At 49.8% G+C, this 27,150-nt stretch overlaps 1 protein-coding gene across 2 annotated transcripts in view; it reads right to left on the bottom strand.

Moving 5' to 3' along the window:
* Window positions 1-27,150, bottom strand: part of LOC144139213 (uncharacterized) — a 42,675-nt gene that overhangs the window by 2,658 nt on the left and 12,867 nt on the right. For both annotated transcript variants that reach the window (XM_077671634.1, XM_077671633.1), the window contains exons 6-9: window positions 24,731-24,830; window positions 22,815-22,960; window positions 1,355-1,402; window positions 1,238-1,273 (exon numbers count right to left, since the gene is read on the bottom strand). In XM_077671634.1, coding sequence (XP_077527760.1) covers window positions 1,238-1,273; window positions 1,355-1,402; window positions 22,815-22,960; window positions 24,731-24,830 — 330 coding nt within the window. The remainder of the gene's footprint in view (window positions 1-1,237; window positions 1,274-1,354; window positions 1,403-22,814; window positions 22,961-24,730; window positions 24,831-27,150) is intronic.

Raw genomic sequence — 27,150 nt, 5'->3', positions numbered from 1 at the left:
GTGTGGGATCCGCTGCTCGACACGGGCGTTTCGAAGCGGCTTCACTTTCTCGAAGTTTGGCATCGGCTGCTCGACGTCGACGTTTCGAAGCGGCGTCGCGCTGCCGAACGCCATCTGGATCCGCTGCTCGGCGTCGACGTTTGCGTTCTGCATCTCGAGCTCTCCTCTGCGCAGCCTTGTGTTAAGAGCTCTTCGCAGTTCTGGGAGTGAGCTGGCTGGCGCTGGTTGAAGCTGTGCCAGCCAGTTCGCTGACAGAATTGTTGGCGTCCATTCAGTTCATCGGACAAGCAGCAGCTGAGGGAGCGGCGCGCGGAAAGGAGGAGAGGAGAAGCAGCACGCGTGCTATCGCACAGCTGGTGGGGAGAGGGGGAGAGGAAGTGAAGCATGCGCTATCGCACAGCTGGCGTGGAGAGAGGGAAAGAAGGAGAGCGGCGTTATCGTACAGCTGGTGGGGAGAAGGGGGAGGTGCGGACGGTCACCGACGGACATTGCTCCGAGCAAGAGATGCTTTGCATCTAAAAACCGTTGTGAAAGAGCGCCTCGGCTGTATATTCCTAAACTTTAAACTTGCATTCGATTATAAAAAAAATGCGTTTTTATTTAAAGCAGCTTGCCCTCCTAACCAATATTCGAATTGATTATCTCATGAAACAAAATATCAATTGCGTCTACAGACCGAAGCGCTTAACATGCGTAGCGTCAGCTTCCTGCGTACATTTCAAGAAGCAGCTTGAGGTTTGAGCTGCAATAAAGTGTTTTTAATCGACACTGCGCTTCGACACGACAACAGCTCCCGCTGTGTAAAACTTTCTTGCATTTTCCGCAGCTCCAGATACACAGATTCCAAGACATAATGAGTCGTCGTTGCCGTAAGTTTGCAACAGCATGTCAGCGTCAAAATTGGACAGTACAAACAGATAGGTTTACCGTAGGATTTTATAATTACACAACAAATTTGATCTGTTTTCACCTTTTTTCATTACTTTCTTATAACGCACAACACCAAAACTGTTAAGCAGTAAAATGCTAAAAATACGCAATAAAAACGTTACACGGTTTGTATAAGACGAGAAGCAACGTTTCCGCCAGGTGTTAGTACCTGGCCTTTTAAACAGACTGCAAGGTTCAGACCTAGCAAAACAAAAAAAAAGCAGTTAGCTATAAGCAAGCTTCAGGTTTCGAAATATTTTGTTGACAAGTTTTGTAATCCGTTTTTAGAAGTGAAAGTACTACTTACGACTCCCATTTTCATTAGAGTGGCTACAATCTCGTCCTGTACGGATAAATTTTGCTCATTAATAAACTCGGATCTTCCATTTTAACCAGTGCGCGTGTGTCAAAAATTATTACTTACCCTTGTGTAAATGTTGTCATTGCACATAAACTCCTTAACCTCAATGCACTGTAACAATGTTAAACAATAATCATTGGTTAAAACAATAAAACGTACCGGTTTTTTAGGTGGGGGTTGAGCCCAAATGAAACATTTATGGTTATTTGAACTAGGCCTGCTGTATCCAACTATCATAAGCATGTTACGTGAACCATATAACTAATACGCACTCATCTTCCTTTAATGCGCGGGAATTAATGACCCGAAACTGCTCACTCCTTTCAGGGTTATGCAATCCATGCACAAAATTTTGCTTCTTTTGTAAGAAAGCGTAAGAACAAGAGTCGTCTGTTAGCTCCTAAGAGGTATATTTGAGAGAAAGCATTTGGCGCGTATCTTGAAGATGTCCCTGAGGCAATACTGCGAGAACCATTTCATGAAATACGTAGAACTTGAGCCCCGGATCAACACACAGTTTTCAATAATGTTTTACGAAATTTATATGAGGCCAGTACAGCCTACTTAGTTTAACTATTCAATTACCAGTAGGTAGGGGGACACGCTCCTCAAAGAGTCTCGCCATGTGAACATTACATTCAAACCAAAGCTGGGCAAGCCACCATCTCTGGAAAATATGAGATCTCTTTTGCTACGCTCGTGTATTGGCAAATTACTAGAACGGGTAATTTTATCGGGGGTACGTTTTTTCATCCAAAATACTAAGGATATGTCTTCCAATATGTGCGGCTTCCGAGCAGAGCTTGCTCCAAATGATATCCACTTGAGGCTACATCATGATATTCTGGAAAGCCAACCTATAGAGGGCGCCACTGCTTTGCCGGCCGTGGCCTCGTCTAAATTTTCGACAGAGTTATCTACCGATATCCTGAAAATGCTGGAGCGCATAGGAACAGGAGATCGCCTCTACAACTACGTGCGCATCCTTCTCACAGAAAGGACGGCAACTCTCTGATTGAGAGATCTCACACTGCCTGATATACAACCTCCATCATACAGTACTCTCCAGGGATCCGTTATTTCCTTGCTTCTCTTTAACTTAACAGTGGCAAATGCAACCCCCCCCCCCTACAGGAGATACTGGACTATAGTTACGCCCCCTACGTGTAGCCATCACGCTCTGGGTCAATCGAGGTAGTGATGCTGAACTAATAGCCACTCTACAGGCCGGAGCGACAGCCTTAGAAGGCGCGGTCTTAGCAGGCCCTTAATGTTCACCAGCCAAACACCAGCGTTCATTCCTCCCACTCAAGAAATCTAGAGCACCACGAGACCCCTCAATCACAATATACTTGGGGGCACACCCGTTCCCACGGGTAATGCGACAAAACATGCTTGGGCTGCCTTTACAACAGGACTGACACAACACAGCGTACATTTCTAAATTATCGGACAATGCAGCACAAATATGCGGGTTCTCAGACCAATTTATCCTAATGACACGGCATCAAGGATCAAGATCGACTAAAACGAATACAAGCATTCCTAATAAGTAGAATAACAAATGAGATCCCATACCTTAGCATTACGGAAACGGTAACTCAAAAAGTGGACTGCGTAATTCAGATGGCCTACAAAGCCGCGCAACAAATACCCCCAGGACATTCTACTGCATAATTCAATATGGCCGACGACCTTACAGAAATATCTCGCACGGTTCAGCTTGGCCACCAAACGCGTAGTAAGCCGGCAGAGCCCTCCTAGATAACCATCACGTGTGTATTTGCTGCCTACAAGAGCCCGAGCAGAATTCACTCATAGAAGCCGCAACGAGAGAGATTCCCCTTATTCGACCCCTTCCTCAAACCACGCACCCTTAATATTGTCACGAAGACAAGGACGAAGCAGTTGTCTTGAATGAGAAATACGTTTATTGGAGCGAACTTGTGCTCCCCTAACAACTCAAAAGAATACAGAGGCGGTGAAGCAGCGGTCTACAAAGTGACTTGCACAGGTGAGTGTGGTCGAATCGAATGCTCCGGCTTCCGCACTGCAGGCTTTTTATCTTTCGGCGCGCGTGGTTCTCGAAACGTCGATTCGCATCGAGAACATAGTAGATCCAAGAGGATTATTCTGGGCTGTTCACGTTAGATCGGAATGCTCTCCCTATCACGACAGATAACACATGCGGCACAAAAAGAAAGAATGGAACACGCGCTTCCCTTGGCGCAGAGACAACACAGACCGCCGCAGCCGGGCGGCAAAAGCAAAACACAAATAAACAAACCCAATGTATGGTTCGCGGCATTACCCCCCCTCTAAGAGTGCATCGACCCGATGCTAACATAAGCGACAGTCCGAACAAATGAAAATAAAAGTTCGTCATCGTCCGTAGAAAGGTTTTAGGCGAACCACGTGGACGACTTCAGGCCGCCTGCGTTGTCGTGATGTGCCGGAGTCACCATCAGGGATCACTTCGTAGGTAAGTTGGCCAACACGTCGTAGAATCTGGTAGGGTCCGAAATAGCGTCGCAGGAGCTTCTCACTGAGTCCGCGTCGTCGGATGGGAGTCCAAACCCACACACGATCCCCTGGTTGGTACTCGGCGTCTCGGCGTCGGAGGTTGTAGCGGCCCGCATCCACCAGCTGCTGGTCCGTTATACGAACTCGAGCGAGCTGGCGGGCCTCCTCCGCACGTTGAAGATATCCGTGGACGTCGGCGTTGAGGTCGTCGTCTTCTACGTGCGGAAGCATGGCGTCGAGCATCGTAGTCGGCCTTCTACCGTAGACAAGCTCGAACGGCGTCAGCTGCGTCGTCTCCTGGATAGCCGTGTTGTACGCAAACGTGACATACGGGAGCACTTCGTCCCAAGTCTTATGTTCAACGTCAACGTACATTGACAGCATATCTGCGATTGTCTAGTTCAGACGTTCTGTTAGTCCGTTCGTTTGGGGGTGGTACGCCGTCGTTCTTCGGTGATCCGTGTTGCTGTAGCGTAATACTCCTTGCATCAGCTCCGCAGTAAATGCCGTTCCGCGGTCTGTGATTAGGACTTCCGGGACTCCATGTCGCAGCACAACTTGGCTTATAAAGAACTTTGCCACTTCTTGTGCAGTCCCCCTCGGAAGAGCGGCGGTCTCTGCGTAGCGCGTCATGTAGTCTGTCGCTACGACAATCCACTTGTTCTGTGATCGTGACGTAGGGAACGGGCCTAAAAGGTCCATTCCAATCTGTTGAAATGGTCTCGATGGGACGGCGATCGGTTGTAGAAGTCCGGCGGGTCTTGTCGGCGGCGTTTTTCGTCGCTGGCAGTCACGGCAGCTCCGGACGTAGTGGGTGACGTCAGAGGTAAGGCCGGGCCAGTAGTACCTCGCCTTGATTTTTCCAATAGTGCGGGCTGTGCCGAGATGTCCGGAAGACGGGTCGTCGTGACACGCTTCCAAAATTTCTTCACGAAGGTCCGCGGGGATGACGAGAAGGTAATTCGCTCTTGTTCCGGGGCTGAAATTCTTCTTCACGAGGACGGAGTTTCTCAGGCTGAATGCTGGTAAGCTGCGTTTGAAGGTCCTAGGAACGGCAACGTTGCATCCCTCGAGGTACTCGATTATCACGCGTAAGTCGGGGTCGGCACGCTGCTGGGCGGCTAGGTCGCTCTCCGTCACGATCCCGAAGAACGCGCTGTCTTCATCAGAGTCTTGTGGTGGTGGGTCGACGGGGGCGCGGGACAGGCAGTCGGCGTCGGAGTGTTTCCTGCCGGATTTATAAACGACTGTAACGTCGAACTCCTGCAGGCGCAAGCTCCACCGCCCAACACGGCGAGAGGGGTCCTTCAAATTGGCGAGCCAACACAGCGCGTGGTGGTCTGTTAAACCTTGAATGGCCTTCCATACACGTATGGGCGAAATTTTGAAATCGCCCATATAATAGCCAGGCACTCTTTCTCAGAGGCAGAATAGTTTTTCTCCTCCTTCGACAGACCACGGCTGGCATAGGCGATTACCCTTTCGCAGCCGCTTCGCTTTTGGACAAGGACGGCACCCAAGCCTATATCACTGGCGTCCGTGTGCATTTCCGTTTCGGCATTTTCGTCGAAATGAGCGAGCACGGGCGGGCTTTGCAGGCGTTTTTGCAGCTCGCAGAATGCTTTTTCTTGGTCGTTTTCCCAGCTGAAAGGGGTGCTGTCTTTCGTCAAGCGCGTGAGTGGCTCTGCAATGCGTGCGAAGTTTGCGACGAAGCGCCGGTAGTATGCGCACAGCCCGAGAAATCTTCGCACGCCCTTCTTGTCTTTCGGCCTAGGGAAGTTCGCGATAGCTGAAGTTTTTGCCGGGTCAGGTAGGACTCCCGCGGCTTTGACGACGTGGCCCAAGTACTTGAGTTCCTCGTATGCGAAAAAACACTTTTCAGGCTTCAGCGTCAACCCCGACGTACGAATGGCCTCGAGTACAGACTCCAACCTTGCAAGGTGTTCGTCGAAAGTCCGGGCGAATACCACTACGTCGTCAAGGTATACGAGGCAGGTGTGCCACTTAAGACCAGCTAGCACAGTGTCCATGACTCTTTGAAACGTCGCTGGTGCTGTGCACAGCCCAAACGGCATCACCTTGAACTCGTATAGGCCGTCTGGGGTTATAAATGCAGTCTTCTCTCGGTCTCTCTCGTCCACTTCAATTTGCCAGTAGCCGGTCTTCAGGTCCATCGATGAGAAGTACTTCGCGTGGCAAAGGTGGTCGAGGGCGTCGTCGATTCGTGGCAGGGCGTACACGTCCTTTTTCGTGATTTTGTTCAGTCGCCGGTAGTCAACACAAAACCTTAATGTGCCGTCTTTTTTCTTTACGAGTACGACGGGCGCAGCCCAGGGGCTTTTCGATGGCTGTATAATGTCTTCGCTGAGCATGTCGTCGACTTGAGTCCGGATGGGTTCCCGTTCGTGTGAAGAGACGCGGTACGGTGACTGTAGGGTAGGTCGGGCTCCATCTTCGATTATTATTCGGTGCTTCGCTAGAGGGGTCTGACGTAGTTTTGCGCTCGACGAAAAACATTCGCTATAGCGACGCAGCAAAGCCAATAATTTGTTCCGTTGTTCTTGCGGTAGCGCCGGATTCACGTCGAAGGGCTGCGGGAGCTTGAAGGTTTCTACGGGGGTGCGTTCAAAGTCGGCGACCGCGATCACGTCACTTGCTTCTTGCGTTTCTTCGAGGAATGCAATTGCCGCGCCCTTGTTTAAATGCTGGTACTCCTCGGTGAAATTAGTAACCAAAATGTGGGATTGGTGTTCCTTGAAGCGCGCAATGCCTCTTGCGACAGACACACCGCGGTCGAGTAGCAACCTTTGGTCACTCTCCATGATAGCGTCAACGTCAGGAGCAGCACCTTCACAGTAGACGGTGATCATCAAACTTGCGCGGGGTGGCAGGGTGACATGATCATCGGCTATCCTTACAGCTGCACGGTGTTCGGGGTTCGGTTCCGGCGTCATGGAGTGATCGGAGGAAAAAGTTATCGACTTGGTCTGCAGATCAATTATTGCGCCGTTGTCCGTCAAAAAGTCCATTCCGAGAATTACGTCGCGGGAGCAGTTAGGCAAGATGACGAACTCGGCAGGGTACGTCGTGCCGCCTATGGTGACGCGCGATGTGCACGTTCCACTTGGCGTCACGAGGTGGCCTCCTGCTGTGCGTATGTGCGGACCGTCCCATCTGGTCATAACTTTCTTCAGTTTAGACGCAAATGGTCCGCTCATTACCGAATAGTCAGCTCCCGTGTCTACGAGGGCGACTACGTCAAAGCCGTCGATGGACACCTTGCCGTCAGATGGAGTCTTCCTCGAGTTCCGGGTTCGTCGGGGCGTCGTATCTCTGCTTGTACGTGTTGACGGTCGGGCACTGTGCATCGTCGTTGTCGTCGTCTTCTCAACGGACGTCTCGGTCAGATCGGGTACGCGTCGCGCCGTGTAGCTGTCGTCGTGTTCAGGAGTCTCGTCAGGGCTGGGTCGGGTCGTCGGGATGAGGGCATGTCGTGAATCACTGTTTTCGGTGCGTCCTTGCGTCGTTGGAGGGTTTCCAGTATTTCGCCGTAGAGCAACTTCACCTCCAGAAGTTGCTGCTTTTAGTTTCCCCCGCGTGGGCTGGGGGACCTTCCACGTGCGAAATCAGCATTGCTACGGCGGTTAGGCGACTGGTATGGGTAGGGCGATGGCGATCGGTGTGAGCGGGCTGGTCCTCGGTTGGTGTTGGACAGGTATTCGTCGATCTCAGTACGGCGCTGGCCGGGTCGGGGGCGTGGTGCGTCGACAGAGAAACCACGCAGTCCGAGTCTTCTGTACGGGCAGCGACGATAGATGTGATCGGCCTGCCCGCAATGGTAGCACAGCGGACGATGATCTGGCGTTCGCCAAACGTCAGTCTTCCTCGGCGTCTGGGTTTGAGCTGTGTACGGCGGTACGGTCGACGGCGGCGACAGTGGGGACGGCGGCGAGAGTGGACGGCGGTACGGTGGAGCTTCTTGTAGACGGGTTGGAGCAGGGCGGGGTCGACGAACAGCCGCAGAATAGGTCATCGCCTGTGGCTCGCGGGGTGCCTCGGATGGCATAGAAGTGCCCAAAGCGTGTTGAACCTCTTCGCGGATGACGTCAGTCAGGGAAGCCACTTGAGGTTGCGGCGTCGTCGGAAAAAGCTTCCGAAGCTCCTCCCTGACCACTGCTCGTATGGTCTCACGCAGTGTGTCGGAGCTTGTAGCCCCGGCACCGATCGTCTCGGAAACCATCACGTTGACCGGGCGATCGTACTGCCTCGTTCGAGCTTCCAGTGTCTTCTCCATCGCGGCCGCCTCAGACGCAAATTCGGCCACCGTCTTGGGAGGATTGCGGACAAGGCAAGCAAAAAGCTCTTGCTTTACCCCTCGCATGAGAAACCTTAGTTTCTTTTCTTCTGTCATCTCCGGATCCGCACGTCGAAACAACCTCTTCATCTCCTCAACAAAGATCACTACCCCTTCGTTGGGGTGCTGCGTTCGAGTTTCGAGTAAAAGCGCTGCGCGTTCTTTCCTGACCACGGTAGTGAAGGTCTTAGTGAACTCGCTTTTGAACTGAGCCCAGTTTGTCAAGGAGCTCTCGTGGTTCTCGAACCAAGTGCGAGCCAAATCTTCCATGTAAAAGAAAACGTGCCGGAACGTTTCTGCGTCGTCCCACCTGTTGAATTTCCGGACGCGCTCCAGTTTTTCCAACCATTCTTCTCGGTCTTCTGCGGGGGCTCCTCGGAATGATGGCGGTTCCCGTGGCTGCTGCAGAACGACAGGAGGATTGGCTTGGTTGAGCATGGTGCTGGTTGCGACGTCTTTCTTCTTCGTCTACTCCGGTAGTAGACCGAACTCGGGTGGTAAATCTTGCACGCGTAGGCTGGCTCTTGTTGGACTGGCTTGGCGGCTTCCAGAGGTTGAAGTGGGCATGAAGGGTGCGTACCCAGCACCTCCACCAGATGTCACGAAGACAAGGACGAAGCAGTTGTCTTGAATGAGAAATACGTTTATTGGAGCGAACTTGTGCTCCCCTAACAACTCAAAAGAATACAGAGGCGGCGAAGCAGCGGTCAACAAAGTGACTTGCACAGGCGAGTGTCGTCGAATCGAATGCTCCGGCTTCCACACTGCAGGCTTTTTATCTTTCGGCGCGCGTGGTTCTCGAAACGTCGATTCGCATCGAGAACATAGTAGATCCAAGAGGATTATTCTGGGCTGTTCACGTTAGATCGGAATGCTCTCCCTATCACGACAGATAACACATGCGGCACAGAAAGAAAGAATGGAACACGCGCTTCCCTTGGCGCAGAGACAACACAGACCGGCGCAGCCGGGCGGCAAAAGCAAAACACAAATAAACAAACCCAATGTATGGTTCGCGGCAATATCATGACGAAACAGAACGAAGGACGCAACGAGCCCGCGTATTAACAGCGAGAAACCGGAAGTACATAATAAAGAATAACCGGATTGGTCCGTTGTGAGGAGGCGCTGCTTACCGGACAGGGGTCGGCAGGTCGAAGCGAGGAAGACGAGGTGTGTGCGGAGGTGGAAGCAGGGCGCGAGAGGCAAAGAGGAGGAGGAAGAAGAGGTGGCGAGCGCTGGAGGCAGGAAGCAGGTGGTTCCAGAAGCTCTCGGCTGGGCGAGAACGCCTAGGGGGTCTTCGTCCCGGAGCCGCACATCGCTGCTGGAAGCTCTCAGCTGGGCGTCAACGCTCAGGAGATCTTCACACCGAGCAACACCTGGTCTCTTCCAGACGAGACGGTCCACAGAACACCCGGGCCAAATACGACGTGTTGTTCACCGGCACCGGCACAGCACCGGCATCGACAAGGGCACCGAGCCCCGCGCACCGAGCCCTGCGCAACGAATCAACTCGCCGACTGTGACCTACACGTGAGCGCGAACAATTTGGAGTGGGACTTCTCGCAGAGGACTTTATCATAGGACTGTTGTCATTAGATTAGCTGGATGTTCATTTGTGCACGTTATTTTGTAATTTGTCCCGTCAATATAATTTGGTCCTTGTCCGTAGCCAAATCGTCTCTACTCTTGTCCGCCCGGTAAATTTTAACCTCCTCATTTACAAAAACAACCTGCATCACAAAAATGGCGTCCGCGACAGGACTCTCTGCGTAACTTCCAGAGAGTCGAGGAGAGAATTTTCGCGGCGGAGAGGAGAGCACTTGGCGCCGGAATGGACATGGACAAATTGCTCGCAGTGGGAAAAGAGTTAGGCCTGGTGGGCAGTGAGCTGAAGGAATGGGTCGAGAGAGAGATGGAAAAGAAAAGACAGGAAAGACAGGATGCGAGACAAGAAAGAGCGCTCGCTAGACAAGCCGAAATTCGCAGGCTTGAGCTCGAACGCGACGAGCTAGATCGTGAAATCCAGCTGGAAGATAACAAGCGCGCGACTCTAGCTTTAGATCTCAAAATTGCAGACAGAGAGCGCCGCGTCTGCGGAAAGGGATGGAAAAAAAGTTTGGAACTCCACGCACGTGCGACAGAGGGCATGCGGGTCAGTGGCTCTGATGAGGCCGCGTGCGGAAAGGAAGAAAAAAGAACAGATTCCGAACTGCCACACGTACAGGTGAAAGACTTGTTCCAGGCACGAAACGGTGCACGTGTTGAGTGTGGCATGGAGGTATCCTTGCAGAGTGCAGGGAAGCTCTTGGGGGTAGATAAAGAGCTTCGAAAAAAAGAGAGGGACTCACTGCACGAGCTCGTGGGGCCCGGTAAAAAGATTTTGCAAACCCAGAGGGACCAAGCTGTAACACATTTTTTGGAGCATAAGTGTGCACCCTCCTGCAAGCCTGCGGATAAGAGGGAGGTCAAGTGGTCAAAGCGTCGTGTTGTTGATACAGGCGAGAGTCGACCTGAGTTGAAATGCAGGCCAAATAAGCAATTCGTGCCAATAGCGCACAGAAAGAAACAGACATGCAGGCGACGGTTCAAGATAACAGGAAAGAATAATTATCCGCACTGTCGGGGAGGTCAGAAAACGCAAACTGGCGAACTACTACCTGAATTGTCCCTCCGCGTGCGAGCTTACAAGTGGGCTCGAAGAATCGCTCGCACGCGAAAGGTAGTGGACGATCTAGTAAAGCACCGGTTTCTAACGGAACCGTTGAGCCAGGCTTCGTGCCTTAGGTGCTCCAGAAGAGCTCGCTCTCAGAAGAAAAGGGATCGCAACCCTAAGGGCGCGGAGTGGACGCGTCGGAAGAAGGTGAAGATGAAGTGACGTGTTAACAAACGGGACTGAAGACACGATTTCGACATGGCTAGAAATCCCATGCCTAAACGAGAGGAAAAGGTTTCAAAATATTTTTTTAGGAAAGAAAAGTGGTAGATTGTTGTGTAGTATTTTCAAGGGTTGTACTCTGTTAACTGTCTACCGGTTACTCGAGCCACCTTGGACGACGGCCGTCCGTATACAGTGCTGGACGGTTTTGCGCGGTGGTAGTTTAATTATTGTTTGATTGTGTGCTCTTTGGATTCATTGTTATGCAGTGTTTTGGAAGTGTTACTATATGACGTGAAAGTGTTCTGGTGGTAGTGGTGATACGTGGTGCCTTGCGTGTAAGCTGACTGGACATTCCACTGTGACCATCGACGGACTTTTCACCGGAAGTGTTTTTTCCCCCAAAACACTTCTTTCGATGGGGGCAATTGTGAGGAGGCGCTGCTTACCGGACAGGGGTCGACAGGTCGAAGCGAGGAAGACGAGGTGTGTGCGGAGGTGGAAGCAGGGCGCGAGAGGCAAAGAGGAGGAGGAAGAAGAGGTGGCGAGCGCTGGAGGCAGGAAGCAGGTGGTTCCAGAAGCTCTCGGCTGGGCGAGAACGCCTAGGGGGTCTTCGTCCCGGAGCCGCACATCCCTGCTGGAAGCTCTCAGCTGGGCGTCAACGCTCAGGAGATCTTCACACCGAGCAACACCTGGTCTCTTCCAGACGAGACGGTCCACAGAACACCCGGGCCAAATACGACGTGTTGTTCGCCGGCACCGGCACAGCACCGGCATCGACAAGGGCACCGAGCCCCGCGCACCGAGCCCTGCGCAACGAATCAACTCGCCGACTGTGACCTACACGTGAGCGCGAACAATTTGGAGTGGGACTTCTCGCAGGGGACTTTATCATAGGACTGTTGTCATTAGATTAGCTGGATGTTCATTTGTGCACGTTATTTTTTAATTTGTCCCGTCAATATAATTTGGTCCTTGTCCGTAGCCAAATCGTCTCTACTCTTGTCCGCCCGGTAAATTTTAACCTCCTCATTTACAAAAACAACCTGCATCACATCCGTGCTCCTTGTACGTTGATACAGCGGTGTATCGTCTCGTGGATGCGTTTTTCTTAAGCTCTCATTCACTCACTCAATTCTCCCACACTGACGGCCCTCATCATCCGAACTCGTCACCCTACAGTGGCGGAAGAGGCGGCGATAGCATTTCACTCAAGCATAGTCCAATGCCACCCCTTTCTCAATTCATTTTTTTAGATTACAAAACAAGCCTTCTAAATTATTCCGCATGCCAGATTAAGGCTTAGTTCCATCGAATTCCGAATGAAAAGCCACATATTCATCCAGCCAAATTAATGTGGTTCCCAACCCCCAAAAATATTGGAAGAAGTGGCACACACCGCAGCCCGAACTCTCGTCTCCCTGGCCTGTGGTGGCATCACTGCCTCCCATGGGACCAGATAAAACATGATATTCTACTCACGTACAGGCATATCACGGAATACTACCGCCTCTCCCAATAGGCCCCCGCTCACCCATCCCTTTCCGTGGAAGACGAATGCCTTTGGCTTCAGCTTTAAACTTGCAGCGACATCATCGCCATCGTCACCATCAGCGTCACTATCATCATCATCCGCAATCTTTGACAGTCACTATCAGCGGACTGGTGCGTGAGCAGTTCCACGCGACACAGTTGGAACGCGACTCAGCAGCTGGGCGGCCCCTCATTCTGGCCGGGCCTACGCGACCTAAATGCGAGAAGCCGCGTCAGCTTCACGCCTGCTTCCTACAAACTGAATCTCACCCTGTTTAGCCATGATTTATCCCATTGAGGCCTCACCGTATCCCACAACATTGGGCCAGCACTGCGGAGAATGAGACACAGAGCAATATCGTATGTGCACCGGCGAATTTGACCTCTTTTGTCTCATCATATCCCCCGACCAGTGGTAAGCAGTGCTGGGTTGCTCAAACCTGCATCTCCAGAAGAAGATCGCTGGTCGGGCAGCCAGCCGTAGTCGCCGAAGCACTACCATCTTCGGCCACCAAGCTGCACTAACCCTTGTTGAATAAAGTTTTCTCTCTCTCTCTCTCTCTCTCTCTCTCTCTCTCTCTCGCTCTCTCTGCAAATTTTGTACGAAGACGATAGTCATTGCCGTTCCTGCCCCATAACTCCTCGTCCTTTCTCTCTCTCAAATCGTTACGCTTTTCTCCTCCCCTCTCACTAATACCGTTATGAATGCAGTTGAGGTTACTTCAATTAAATTTAACTTTCCCGCGCTCAGACTGAAAGCACACAAGCTCTTCGAACAGCGCTGTTTTGATGTGGCACTCTTGGACAATGTTTAAAAGCATTTTTTATTTGCTGCTGTAAAAAGAATGTAATGTACTTTCTTATATAAAAGAGCGATTATACTCTCAACTGTGTAGTTATATTAGTGCTCCAAATGCCACACGTTTTCTTTGCGTTGAATATTGTCGTCTTGCAGAAGCCAGATGTGCTGTATGAAGAAAGACTATACGTGGCCAATTTTGTAGCATGAACAAAAAAAGTAGAGTCGGGTGACCGACACACAGCCAGAGGCCAGACCGACCGACAAACATCTTCAAGGTTAGATAGCCAAAGAAAGGCAATTGTCTTCAAATCACCTCCCTTTCATACGTATCGTTTTGGCTTTGAGCCCCACTTATCCACGGCCAATCCGCATATATGGAGTCACAGATGATCATTTGGTCATGTTAACTACTAAGACAAATAGTGACGGGCATGGTATAGTTGCGGTGCACATCGAAAGGCCGCTACATAAGCACTGGAATCAAGCCAGATATAGTGGGAACATACACCGAAAGGACGGGCGTAAACTGACACTCATCGCGTCACTGCAATGACGTGTGAGCAACAACGCAACATCAAGCAGCGTACTCCCGTGGCTCAATCTACAGCGCAGAGTTCTCCGAACATACAAGGTAGCCGGTGTCATTCGTGGACTATTTCTCTGGAAGCTTTGCCCAAGATTTAAATTGCCATGAGATAGAATGATGGTGTACGATGAGCAGTACTGTTCACACATGAAATACTATTTACGTTTCGCCGTTAGTTATGAGAACAGGTAATGCGACCCTCCGTCAGATGACGACGATGTTTGAACGCGAAGCGTTCTAGTGCATCATTCTTTGATTGTTGCCTCAGTTTGAATTTTGACTCGCAGACGGTTCGCACGCCGTTTAAACTTTTGATAGCAGCCTCTTCGACTTGGACCCTTCGCCATACTATTTCGCACGAAGAAAGGTTCGCGTTCCACCATCACCGTGGTTACACAGAAGGGTGCATGATTTCTCGTCACAGAAAGTTGGCTTGCGGTCGCCTGAGTTTCAACTTTGACACGCACGATGTTTGTACTTTGAGCCGTTTAGTTTTGACTTTGGCTTGCAAGCAGTTTGTACTTTAAGCTTTGCTTTGACCTTTCGTCGTCTGATTTCACGCGAAGAAAGTTTCGCGTTCAACTGCCGTCGTCGTTATACAGAGGGATGCGTGATTTTTCTAATTTTGCACGTGTATGCACCCCTCCAAATCCAAACTGGTATTTCCGTGTTGGAATAACGCGATGGGATAGATGTCGGGACAGGACAGTTGGAAGTGAACAAGAAAGGCCTTGGTCCTGCAGTGGATTTGAGTAGGCTGCTGCTGCTTCTAATGATGATGATGATGGCGGTGGTGCTGATCGACGTCGGTTTTATAACGCAAGGTGTGCAGGTTCAAGTCCGACCCCGGTTCTAGTTTTTTTTTTCAATTAAAGCGCTTCCGCGCCCACCGAGATCATGGTTAGAGAAAGTTGGCTTTCCTGCAGAGTGTTTTCGGCGTTCATGGACGCATCAGTGAAACATAGAAAGCTTCGCTTTAAAAATGATTGTAGGGTTGTTTCATATCTGACTGCGTACATTATGATTCTCGTGGCCTTGCACGAGGCGCAGCAGCGGATGGTTTTCTTCCTGCGATGTTATCCGTGTGTCGAGTCTTGCACTAAGGGATCTTGGACAGAACATGATTGCACTTGCCACATTTTTTCCTACCACACCATTAGATGCATATCAGTTGCATTCTTTCCTCTTTTAGGTTGCAGGATATAATATTTAACATCAGCTGTTAAAGGGACACTGAAGTGATTTGTAAACATTGAGGGATTACTAGCGCAAATTGTACTCCGGAGTCCATGGGTCATATTTCGACCACTCTGAGTGCGTTTACGCGCATTTATGCAGTACAAAATCAATTCGGACATGCTGTCCTCCTCTCTACATCCTCGCCCATTTTCTGTGGCGTTTTTGTGTGACGTCAGGAGGAACTGACTTGGCTTGCCTGTGCTACTGCACGGGTCGCCGACCTTCCGACAGAGTCAGTCGGCCCAGCGTTTAGCCAGCAGGCCGCCGACGGATCGTCGCAATTCGTTCGCTCACTTGAAACTAAGCCACGACACGTTTGTGAATGGCAGAATGTGCGCTTCTCTAGTTTGTTAGTTTGTACACTGTAACAAGCTCCAAGTCCAGTACGCTCCACACAAGCGCTGCGCAATCGCACATGCGACGGTTCGCTGACTGGTACGCTAGTAGGAAACTCTAAGGCCACTTGAAGGGTGGAGAAGAGCCAGCGAAGTCAATAAGTCAATATAGTTACTGAGGAAATAAAATCAACTGAAACTTTTACCCTACAGCGTAAAATTATGGAGCAGCAAGCCATTTTTTCCGCAGGGTGAACACGCACTGCGGGCAGCAGCACGACCGCACAACTGCGAATGCTCTGCCGTCTAAGCAATGCGATTGCTAGACGTGAGATATTGTTGACATTTGGGGACGCTTACTGCACGAGCGCTATACAACAAATAGTCACCTAAGCTGCTTGAAATCCTAAAACTAAATAAAAGTGCAAACTGGTTATACATTTTACAGGTTGGTGTTGTGTTGTGTAATGTAGTTCTGTTCATGCCACCAGGTTGCGCACAATGCTAAGGTGGCCAATTTCTAGCATCATCATCAGTAACCGCAAGCCCGGTTATAAATAGCATGTAACAAGAATAAAGGCTCTTTTCCGTGGGTACGAGGTAGCGTCTGCGTCTCTCTGCCACGTATGGTGCGCGGCGGATACAACATAATGGCGACGAGGTAACCCTTTTCGGCTGCGGGCGGAACGCCACTTCACTACTCAAGTACGGCATACTGCAATCTTCTTCAATGGCATTGACGCCGCCGCCGCCGCCATTTCTACCGACACCGGGAAAGCCTACCATACCGTGGACGCAATGGCGTCGGCTGTTCGAGAACTACCTCGTAGCGTCGGCAAGCTACGCGTACCTGCCAGCACGCCGCAAGGCCCTCCTTCTACATTGCCTGGGGGTCGAGGGTCAACGAATCTACTACACGCTACCCGAGAAGCAACCTACGGAGGACGAAGACGAATTCAAGACTGCTCTACATACGCTCGAGGCCTACTACGCAGCAAGTACTAACGTTGTCATTGAACGCCAGCGGTTTGGTCAACGCGTTCAGTTGCCGGGTGAGACCGCGGACATGTTCGTTTCTTCGCTGCCAGAACTTTCACTTTCCTGCGCCTTTAATGACAGGGCCGACGAGTTCATACGCGACCAACTCGTCGCCAAGACGAGCGACCCCGTACTTCGGGAGCGGCTACTTTTGGAAGGCTTCTCATTGACGTTGGACAGGGCCCTCACAATTGCTCGAAGTATCGAAGAAGCGGCAAAATATTCCAAGGAGTTGTCATCCGCTAGCCCTGCAGGGTACGTGCAAAAGTGGATAAGCGTTCGGATCCAGGGCCAGCCGAACATGCCTCGTCGGGACAAAATACTAGGACTTCTTTTCGCTGCGGCTCTGCGAAACACGTAGCCAATTCTAGTATTTGCAAAGCAAGGAACAAGACATGCAACAACTGTGGCAAGGTAGGCCATTTCGAGAGAGTCTGTCGTAGCGAGAAGCTTAGCAAGAAGTCACTCGCTGTTCAAGAAGTCCACCACCACGATCGAACAGCTCTCAGCGTACTGCAACTTAACGGGGAACAGAGCACCGGAGTGCGCATACGAGTACAGGTTCAAGAAACTCCCGTCGATTTCCTCGTGGACACGGGTTCTGCAGTTTCAATTCTTGCTGCTGACACGTACAGCAAACTGAGGCCTCCACCACCACTCCAGCCAACATCGGCGACATTGCTCGATTTTTCAAGCAGAAAAATCAACATTCAAGGATGCTTCGCCACTCCAGTCCAGTATCGGAACCGGCATGCTCAACTCCTGTTCTACGTGGTACCACAAAGCACAAATCTCCTGGGCATCGACGCCATCAACACACTGCAACTACAGATAAATGGTACGTCACTGAGCTGCTTCCACACTTCTTGTAAACCGGAAGGGCTCTCTCCTGATCTGCTACCCCAGTTCTCTGACCTGTTTGACGGGACTTTGGGTCTTGCAAAGGGCTTCGTGCATAAAGTCAAGATACGCAAGGATGTCGCTCCTGTAAGCGCTAGACTTCGACGCTTGCCGTAGGCGGTGAAGGAATCTGTGGAAGCTGAACTGAATCGGCTAGAACAGGCAGATGTGATTGAGAAAATTGACAGTTCCCCTTGGGTCTCCCCAATAGTTCTAACGAAGAAAAAGAACGGGAAAATTAGGATATGTGTACACCTGCGGGAACCTAACAAAGCAATCATTGTGGACTCCTTTCCCCTGCCCCACACTGAAGAGTTGCTACACAAGCTGCATGGTGCAAACTTCTTTTCAAGACTGGATTTGGCCTCGGATTATTATCAATTGACTCTTAGCCCAGACAGCAGGGACCTGACTGCTTTCATCACACAGAATGGGCTGTACAGGTACAAGCGTGTCTGTTTTGGACTCGCTTCGGCACCAGCTGCTTTCCAGAGAATGATGTTTACAATCTTGCAAGACTGCAGAAATACTCTCTGCTACATTGCGACATTGTTGTGTTTGGGTGCACAAAAGAGAATGACGCCTGCCTTCGGCAGGTTTTGAAGTGCATTGCCCATGCTGGGCTAAAACTGAATGAAAAGTGCATTTTTGGAGTGAAGGAGCTTGACATTTTGGGTCACAGAGTGACCGAAGAAGGGGTTCGCCCACTTTTGAGCAATGTAGAGGCCATCCAGACAGTTCCAGCCCCCACAAATGTAGCAACGTTGCGCTCTTTCCTTGGCATGGTTGGGTATTACGCAAAATTCATATCGCACTATGCTGAACTCGTTGAGCCTCTATGACCGCTCCTGCGGAAGAGAGTAGGTTTCACTTGGACGCTGGAAAGGCAAGCCTGTTTTGACCAGCTGAAGCTCCTCTTGGCAAGTAACTGCTTACAGCTTTTTGACCCTGCTCTGGAAATAGTTGTTACAACAGATGCTTCTGGCATTGGCATAGGAGCTGTACTCCAGCAACGGAAGGGTGATGACTTGCATACCATCGCTTTTGCATCAACGCGCCTAATACCGGCTGAAGCCCAGTACTCTGTAGGCGAACTGGAAACACTAGCCTGCATGTGGGCATGTGAGCACTGGAAAAGGTACCTTTGGGGCAGGCACTTCACGTTACGTACAGACCATCAGGCACTGGTGACGCTGCTCGGTGCAAATGGAGCGGGCCGTCAACCTTTCAGGATTGCCTGATGGCATGCCAGGCTGCTGGCATACAACTACACAATAGAATACAAGGGCACTGAAAACACTGTCGCAGATGCCCTTTCCCGGTTACCGTAGGAGAAGTATGGAGCCCGTCCGGAGCCGGAGGATGCTGTTTCCTTTGTTTCTTCATGTTTAACTCACGAGGAATTCGTAACTGCAACTGCGCAGGATTCTGTACTTGCCAAGTAATGCAGTGGACAACGTCCAGGTGGCCATCAGCCAAGACGCTGCCTCCAGAAGAAATGCCTTTCTACAGGGTTCGGGACGAACTGTCAGTGAGGAATGACCTGCTGCTCCGAGGGGAACAGTTCGTGGTACCTTCTTCGTTGGTGAGCAGACTTCTGGATATCGCCCATGAATCACACCCACGCATCACGCGTACAAAGCAACGATTCCGAGAAAAATACTGGTGGCCTGGCATGAACAAGCACGTCGAACAGCTGATCAAGTCTTGTGCCGTTTGTCAGTCTGTTGACAAATCAGCAAAGCCAGTTGTGCCGCTAATGCAGCCGGTACCATTTCCTTCAGCACCGTGGAAGAAGATAGGCATCGACATCGTTGGTCCTTTCGCAAGGGCTCCTCAGGACTGTCGTTTTGCCATTACTTTAGTAGACTACTTCAGCAAGTGGCCAGAGGTAGGGTTCACCTCCAACGTCACTTCAGCGACGACCATGTCCTTCTTGCGGAGTATATTTAGCCGTGAAGGCTATCCGAAGGAGATAGTGAGTGACCATGGGCCTAAATTTACATCCGTCGAGTTTGAAGAAATCTTGCGCAATAGAGGTATCCACCACACATTTTCGGCAGTCTATCATCCACAGTCAAATGGACAAGTGGAACGGTTTAATCGTGTGTTAAAGGACTACGTTCAGGTTTGTCTGGAGGAACACAGCCCACTAAAGGAGGCTCTCACAGAGTACCTTGGGATCTACCGCTGCACTCCGCATGCAACTACGGGTCAGAAACCTGCTGTTCTCCTACACGGCCGTCACCCAAGGACCAGACTCGATCTCGCTGCAGGACCGACTGGAAGTGTTCCTGAGTTCGGAGGCGTGGAGCTTCAAGCCGTCAATTAAAGGGTAACTCGGAAACAGCTTGCAAGCAAGCACTATACGGATCGACGTCGTGCAGCTAAACATTCGTCATTGAGCGCAGGACAGGCAGTTCGGATTAAGCTACCGGGACATGTACCAAAGGGTTCCCCATCGTAATCACCTCCTTTCACCGTGGTTCGGCGCCAACATGAGGACACGTACGAGCTGAGCGACGGTCGCGTTTGGAATCGTGAGGGGCGATTCCATACACTGCAGCCTGGAATCCTGCGACAGAGGCAACCTGCGTTTCCCCTGGAACTCCTGGCTCCACCGCAGCACAGCCCCCGAGTGCCCAGATGTTCCAGCCACTTACTACCTCGGCCAGCACCGACAGAACGGCAGTTCCAACTTCAACTGCAAGTACTGGTGTGCCGAGTGTTGATGTCACAGAAATGAGTGTACCAAGGAACGTGTCGGGAGGGACTGAGACAAGTGCTGAAGATGAGGCTCCACGGCGATCCACCAGAGATCGACGCAAGCCTGCGTGGCTGGCTGAATATGACTTATGAGACAATGCAGTGACTGTGCTGCCCCTTTTTGGGAGGAGGGGATGTTGTGTTGTGCGACGGTGTGCTGCCCCTTTTTGGAAGGAGGGGATGTTGTGTTGTGTAATGTAGTTCGGTTCATGCCACCAGGTTGCGCACAATGCTAAAGTGGCCAATTTCCAGCATCATCATCAGTAACCACAAGCCCGGTTATAAATAGCATGTAACAAGAATAAAGGCTCTTTTCCGTGGGTACGAGGTAGCTTCTGCGTCTCTCTACTACGTATGGTGCGCGGCGGGTACAACAGGTGGTGCGACGATAATTGGAACAGTCGAAAATTTTTTCCTGAACGAACCGCCGCTCTGTTCACGCTCAAACTTCACACGAAGGTCGCATTTTGTAGTCTATTTTGTTTGACACCGGGGACAACGACGGCACTTACCTGCTTATACTGAAAATAAATGAAAACGATTTTCGCCTATGGGAAAATGGCGGCTGATTTGGACGTGCGAGCTAGCGCAAGTTGATCTTGGAACGATGGCGCCACCTGGTGTATTCAGAGCGAAACGCACGCTGGGAGTTCACGGTAGGAAGGAGCCAAATGGTGTAGCAGACGATCAGAAAATGTCAAAGCGGGTTTTTTGATAGTCTGCTAGCTCATTTGCCTCCTCCCTAGGTGCATTTTCTGATCGTCTACTGCACCATTTCGCTCCTTCCTACCGTGAATCTCAAACGTGAGGTTCGCTCTGCATACCCCAGTTGGCGCCGTCGTTCCAAGGTCAACTTGCGCTGGCTCGCACGTCCAAATCAACCTAAATTTTCCCATAGGCGAAAATCGTTTTCATTTATTTTCAGAATAACCATGTAAGTACAGTCGTTGTTCCCAGTGTGAAACAAAATAGACCAGAAAATTCGACCTTGCGCGAACAGAGCGGCGGTTCGGTCAGGAAAAAAATTTAAAGTGTTCCAAATATCGTCGGGCCACCCTGTATACCATATATTTCCGACGGCGGCAGCACTGGCCCGTGGCCAAGTGGTCTGGAGTGCTCGGTGTGTTATTGTAGCGTAAGCTAAACTGGCCGAGGTTGAGCAGTTTCGCGTGTGCAGTGAAGAACCGTTCTGCGCAAGCGCGAGGGACATTAGATTGAATTGGTTTGGCTTGGATTGGATTTGGATTGGATTGGATTAAAGTGGATTGTGTTGGATTGTGTTGCGTCATAGCCGCGGCAGACGCACTGGCGGCGGCGCGTGCCCAGGTGTGCGCCTCAATTGCGCAGTAGCCAAGTCTGACGCGTGGCTCGTGAAGGGACGTGCTGAGCATGCCCGTGGAGCAGTGACTGGGCTGGACTGGATAAGATTGGATTGGACTGGATTGCTGAACCTTAGCTCACGCTACGTATAGCCTGGCATAGCAGAGCTAAGCCACTACTAATTTTTTTTTTGCTAGTCGCAAGTCTGAATCCCCGAGGCTGCATTCTTTTTTTTTTGTAAGTTGATTTTTTAGTTTTCGGCCGATGTTCTCTATACTGAGTTCACCATTTTCGGGCCGTAACGTTCACCGCTCCATGAGAGAGTTCCCAGAACGCGCGTAAACAGACACTGACGCGCTAGCCACTTCTCGTTGGCGTGCTGTTGCCATAAGCACCGACTGTTTTCGGGCAATGGGCACAGGCCAGAATCAGAATGAGTAGTCCCTTGGCCGGGTGCGAACACGCTTTTTACGGTACAGGCATGAGTGAGGCAAGCTCCAAATATGGGGGGAAAGTGCGTGACATCTGAGCGTCTGCGGTGACGCGCAGGTCGTTCATCCACTGCGTAGGCCTCGGCTAGTGATTTCTACGATTCCAAGCCGTCCTAGGGGGCTTATCTTAGGCATTTTACAGCCGACAACAAGACAGAAGCGCGGTATGGCGATTATGAAGATATAGAGAATACCCATCCAACGATAACGTCGGATTCTACTGCAGAAGAACGGAAAGTTGGGCTAGTTGGTATGTGTCCATTTTGTGGAAAACAAAAGCGCCGTGTTATCTATGTCCTCCTTCGTCCCTGTTTTTTGAGCGCTTTTGTTTTCCACCAAGATAACGTCGGATGTCAAACATGTTGTTTTACACAGCCGAAACCGAAACTTGTTTGAATTCCACTCTTGGACTTTGTCCAATCACGGTGCACCTCCTTCCGGCGTCACGGTCTTTACTTGGTGCAGCCACCGCAGACCGCGCATGGTAGTTTTTCTTCTTTCGGGCTTTATAAATAATTACTCTCAACCGGATAAATGACGAAACGTGTTTTAATTTGAGCCAGTCTGCGCAGTGCAAGCAAAAACGAGAACTTGACAAATTCACTGCAGTGTCCCTTTAATTCACCTAGTTGAAAACTATTTGCTAAAAAGCACCGCTTCTCGGGCAATGCAAGACGGGGCCCTTCTACATAGATATTACAAGCACCAAGTTATTTCGCTGCACGCATGCACAACAACACTCTATTACGCCTACTCACCTGTCCGACGCCAACGTAGTCAACGAAAGAAAGGTCTACTGTAATTCGGCAAGGATTTTCGGACAGCAGCGGGTGATTGCAGCCATTTTTCTTTTTGCAGGGTTTTGGTAAGACTGCCTTCAAAATCGGCACCAAGACAGAGGCAGCTGCAAATGAACAATAAATGAGTGCGACAACATGCCAGAAAAGTAGGCGCGTCGGAATAACACGTACTAAAAAAATGACAATATATTGAAGCCTGAAAGGCGCCTTCAGCACACCAAATTAACTAGTAGAATCATTAGATTGGGTATCTATCGTCATCCGTGCCAAATATAACATTTGTACAAGCGGCGGGAAGCTCACACTTTTGTTGAAAAGTTTGTTTCCCCGTTCCCACCCTTTCCTGCATGTTTTTGGACTCCGCCATCTTCCCACAAGCACGTCATCGATTCTTACGCTTGCGTCACGAAGCAGAAATCTTGCGATTGGGCGCCTTTTCTCCAACTTCCGTCGAAGAGAATCGTCGTTTGTTCGGCGTCAAAGGGGCGCGGCGGCGCCTTTGGTTAATTAGCGCTTCCTGCATCCCGATAAACGCTATCGTGTTCGTCCATACTGATCTTTTTACGACACGACGACGACACGACGGCGACGACGACTTCCGAATTGGCATACCGCATTGTCACACAACGCCTACGGCGACACGAACATGTCCGCTGATAGAAAGTAAAAGTGGTGGGACTGGCTCGCTGACTGAAGACGCTGGCATAACCGATCGGCCGAACAGTCGTCGGGGATCGGTCGAGACGCGAAAACTGCGCCCCGACAACATTCGTGCTGTAATGAATGCGGTTCTATTCTGTTAATTCCTAGAGTGTAATAAACATGGTAGGGTCCATGATGTTCATACAACTCAACACTAGCGTTAATACAATCCGTATTCCGGCTTATGACGCTCCGGCCGTTGGCTTTGGCAACAATTACTTCCCGGAGTTGCAAACTGCAAATTCGTGTACTACCAGCAATGCTTGTAGAAACTATAAGCTCAGCTAAGACCAGAAAAGGAGTCACGGAAGCTTTGTTAGGTAGTAATGAATTGATATCGACCAAATGTTTTAGCGTAAAGCGTAAAACAAACGCACGGTGAGCAGTACACTCGCCGGACGAAATCTCAGTCGCAGCCGAAACAGTGCTGTTGCTGGAGATCGGCTATTGTGGGTCTTCATGTAACCTTACTGCGTAACTGTGATTCAAGAAATGTTCAGTTAACCAGCAAGGAATCCTTGAAATCAGGCAGCAAGCAGTGACGTGGCACAAAGGACATGTCTCAATGTAGATATAGTTATTTCCATGCAACTGCCAGTTCTTTCGTGGAGCAGTGGACTTTTTTTAAGCCTCGCGCCCGCCAAATCAACGTCGCGGGTTCAAATACCGCAGGGTGTTACTTTTCTTTTTTTCTTCTTCTTTTTTACCAGGCCTTCTATACCAGGCTGCGTAAAAGTGGACGTGAGTGGACTTGACGTGGACGTGAGTGGACGTGAGTGGACTTGAAGGCAACTTGAAGTTTGCCTTCAAGTTGTTAGTAAGGCGCCAAGTCTCAGCTCCAAGTGTCATCACCGGCAGTGTTCTCCTGTGTAAAACGATAAATTTCCTTTCGTAGCTGCAGAGCATATCGTATGTTGCCTTGATTAATTTGGTTTTGAATTTACTATACGCTGGCTTCCCAACGTAAGCATGGGGTAATAAGGATGGGGTAGACGTTATCTGACGCACGCGTCGAGCCGGAAAAACATTTTTTTTTTCAATCGAGGCTCTAATACTCCGGCCGGATATACTCATGTCTTTCTCGGTATTCTGAAACCAGCCTATTTACACTATAGAAATTGACCGCGAGTTCACCTTATTGCGTCTTTTTATGAAAAACGAGAATATCTTACCTCTTGGAAATAATTTCTCGAAACAGAATATTATTAGTGCCCTCAGGAACGTAAGAATCACTTTTACAGACGTTTGTGATAATATAGATTCCATAATGCACTGCAAATAAAAAGTTTAAATCATGCGATTTATGTTTAAAAACGTTTTGCGGGCTACCCCCCCTCCACGGCATCTTAACTAAAGACGAGACAGGATGCATAACGCGTTGCTGGTTAAAATGACCCCTTTAGAAAAATGTATCTTTTTCATGGGGCGCAAGTAAGGAAATAAACGCTTTAAAACGGTCAGCACATCTATCAACACTCAAAATTCTGGACAAAATGCCCACCATGTAAAATAAAGGGCTCCCATCTTTCGCGGAGGCTCGCAACCGAGCAGTTTAGCTCGAAATACGGGTCAGGAAAGTTTGTACCAGCCATGACTGTACCAACTAGAAGCTTGATGTAAACTACAACACGAATGCGTCTCCCAAGAATTTACGACCACTCCTACCATGTTTCATTTAGATACCCCACCCCTTCTTTGCCACCAGATGTTCTTAGGTCACCCTCCCACGCAATTCTATCAATTCTCTGACCTCTCAAACCCGCCCTTCGGCAAGGATTTGGTCACTCCAGTAGTCAACCTGACGTCTATCTCCGACATCCAATCCTCGTTCCCAATTACTGCACTTCTTTATGCCAATTTGAGCTAGCGTGTTTCCTGCGCGTCTTGTGGTTTTTTTTTAAGTGATGAGGCTCTTTTCTACTACTCAGCCTTACGCCTCTAATCTTCCTTTCATGGCTCTCCACGGTGATAAAACTTACTTTAAAGGTGGTTAGTGATTATTGATGCCCAGGGACTGATACGATGTGACATGGTGTAGCTATAATAATAGGCAGCTGTCTAACAAGCTTTACAACATACTTGGACTTCAGCAATCACAGATATCACACGTTTCTTAGTCTGACAAAAGCAGAAACTACATTTCAGTAGTTGCGGGGGACCATCCAGCGCCATGTGGCTTTACAAGCCGTTTTTCTGCTTTGTGCAGGTTTTGTTGCTTTGTCTACCCGTATCAACGGATTTCACTTCTTTCAACCCGTGTCATCAGCGGTTGGCGACGCCACATCTACGTCACCTGGTTTCCCCGCAGCATGACGTTCAACTGGCACCGCTGGCTTCGGGACATGTGATTACCTCGGACATGCCTATAAGATGCCCACGCCAGGCCTTCAACTTCAATGGGCATGGTGTACCATCCAGCGCTAGGTGTCTTTACAATCCGTTTTTCTGCTTCGTGCAGGTTTGTTGTTATTCCGGTACTATTAGGAGTGATTGCCGCGGTTTACTGGTCCTGCCGTGCCAACAGCAGTGTGTTCTCATTGCGTATGATGCATGCGCATGCAAATTGCTCTTCAGCGGTGATGTCGAAGTGTACCCCGGACCTGATACGCCTGCAACGACTACAGTTGATCTATTTAATCAATTGCATGCAGGCCAAAACAAATTCTCATCCGATACTGCTGCTCTTAGGGTACAACAAGCCAGTGTTGAAAAACTGATAACAGACCTAACTTCCAGCTTTGCTGACTTAGAAAAACAAACCGCCCGCATTGATACCATTCAGCAAACGATGCATTCTCTACAGGTGAAAGTGATAACGTTTTAGAAGCTGGTAGCAGGCGCTCTAACTCGATTATGTTTGGACTGCCCGAAGAGTCAAAACAAACCAACATTGTCTTAAAACAGAAAGTTCTCGCCGAGCTCTTTAAGGATAAACTTGGTGTTCCCTGCAGTTCTGTGGGAAGACTCCACTGCCTCGGCAAACGAAGTGGAAATATTAGGCTAGTGATAATATTTTTTTCAGAAGTACAATGAAAGACAAGATGTTCTTCAGGATGCCCAATAACTTAGAGAAACTAAACGTTATATGCAAAACGACTACTCAAAATCCGCCCTTTAAAAGAGAAAACTACTGTGGGAAAATGCCAAAAACGACAAGGTAAATAGAAAGTCACATTAATATACGATAAGATCACTATTGACAATGAACTGTACATATGGGAAGATACCGCTAACACAAGAGTTAAACTTCCCAAATTTTATCAGTGGCCAAAGAATGACAGGAATGTCTTACGGGCGTGTTGTGTTAAGTCATGTGCGACAGGGAGCACCCGTTCTAGCTTTTCCAACGTGAAAGAGTTTCGACTTCTAAACATTAATATTCGTAGTGTTGCCAACAAAAGTGAACAATTACAGGCTTTTATTCTAAATCATGTCCACAATTTTTACTGAAGTCTAAAACCTCGCTGCATGATGAAATTCATTATAGTGACGCGCTGCCTACGGACTATCAGGTTTTTCGGTGCGAGCGATCAACTCGAAGAGGCGGTTATGCTGTTTTAGTTAACCATAATATTCAATCCTTTCTTATCGG

Source organism: Haemaphysalis longicornis, unplaced genomic scaffold (assembly GCF_048455015.1).
Source record: "Haemaphysalis longicornis isolate Haplotype H1 unplaced genomic scaffold, Haemaphysalis longicornis Haplotype H1 scaffold_5, whole genome shotgun sequence".
Classification (NCBI taxonomy): Eukaryota; Metazoa; Arthropoda; class Arachnida; order Ixodida; family Ixodidae; genus Haemaphysalis; species Haemaphysalis longicornis.
This window is presented reverse-complemented; position numbering and strand designations above follow the sequence as displayed.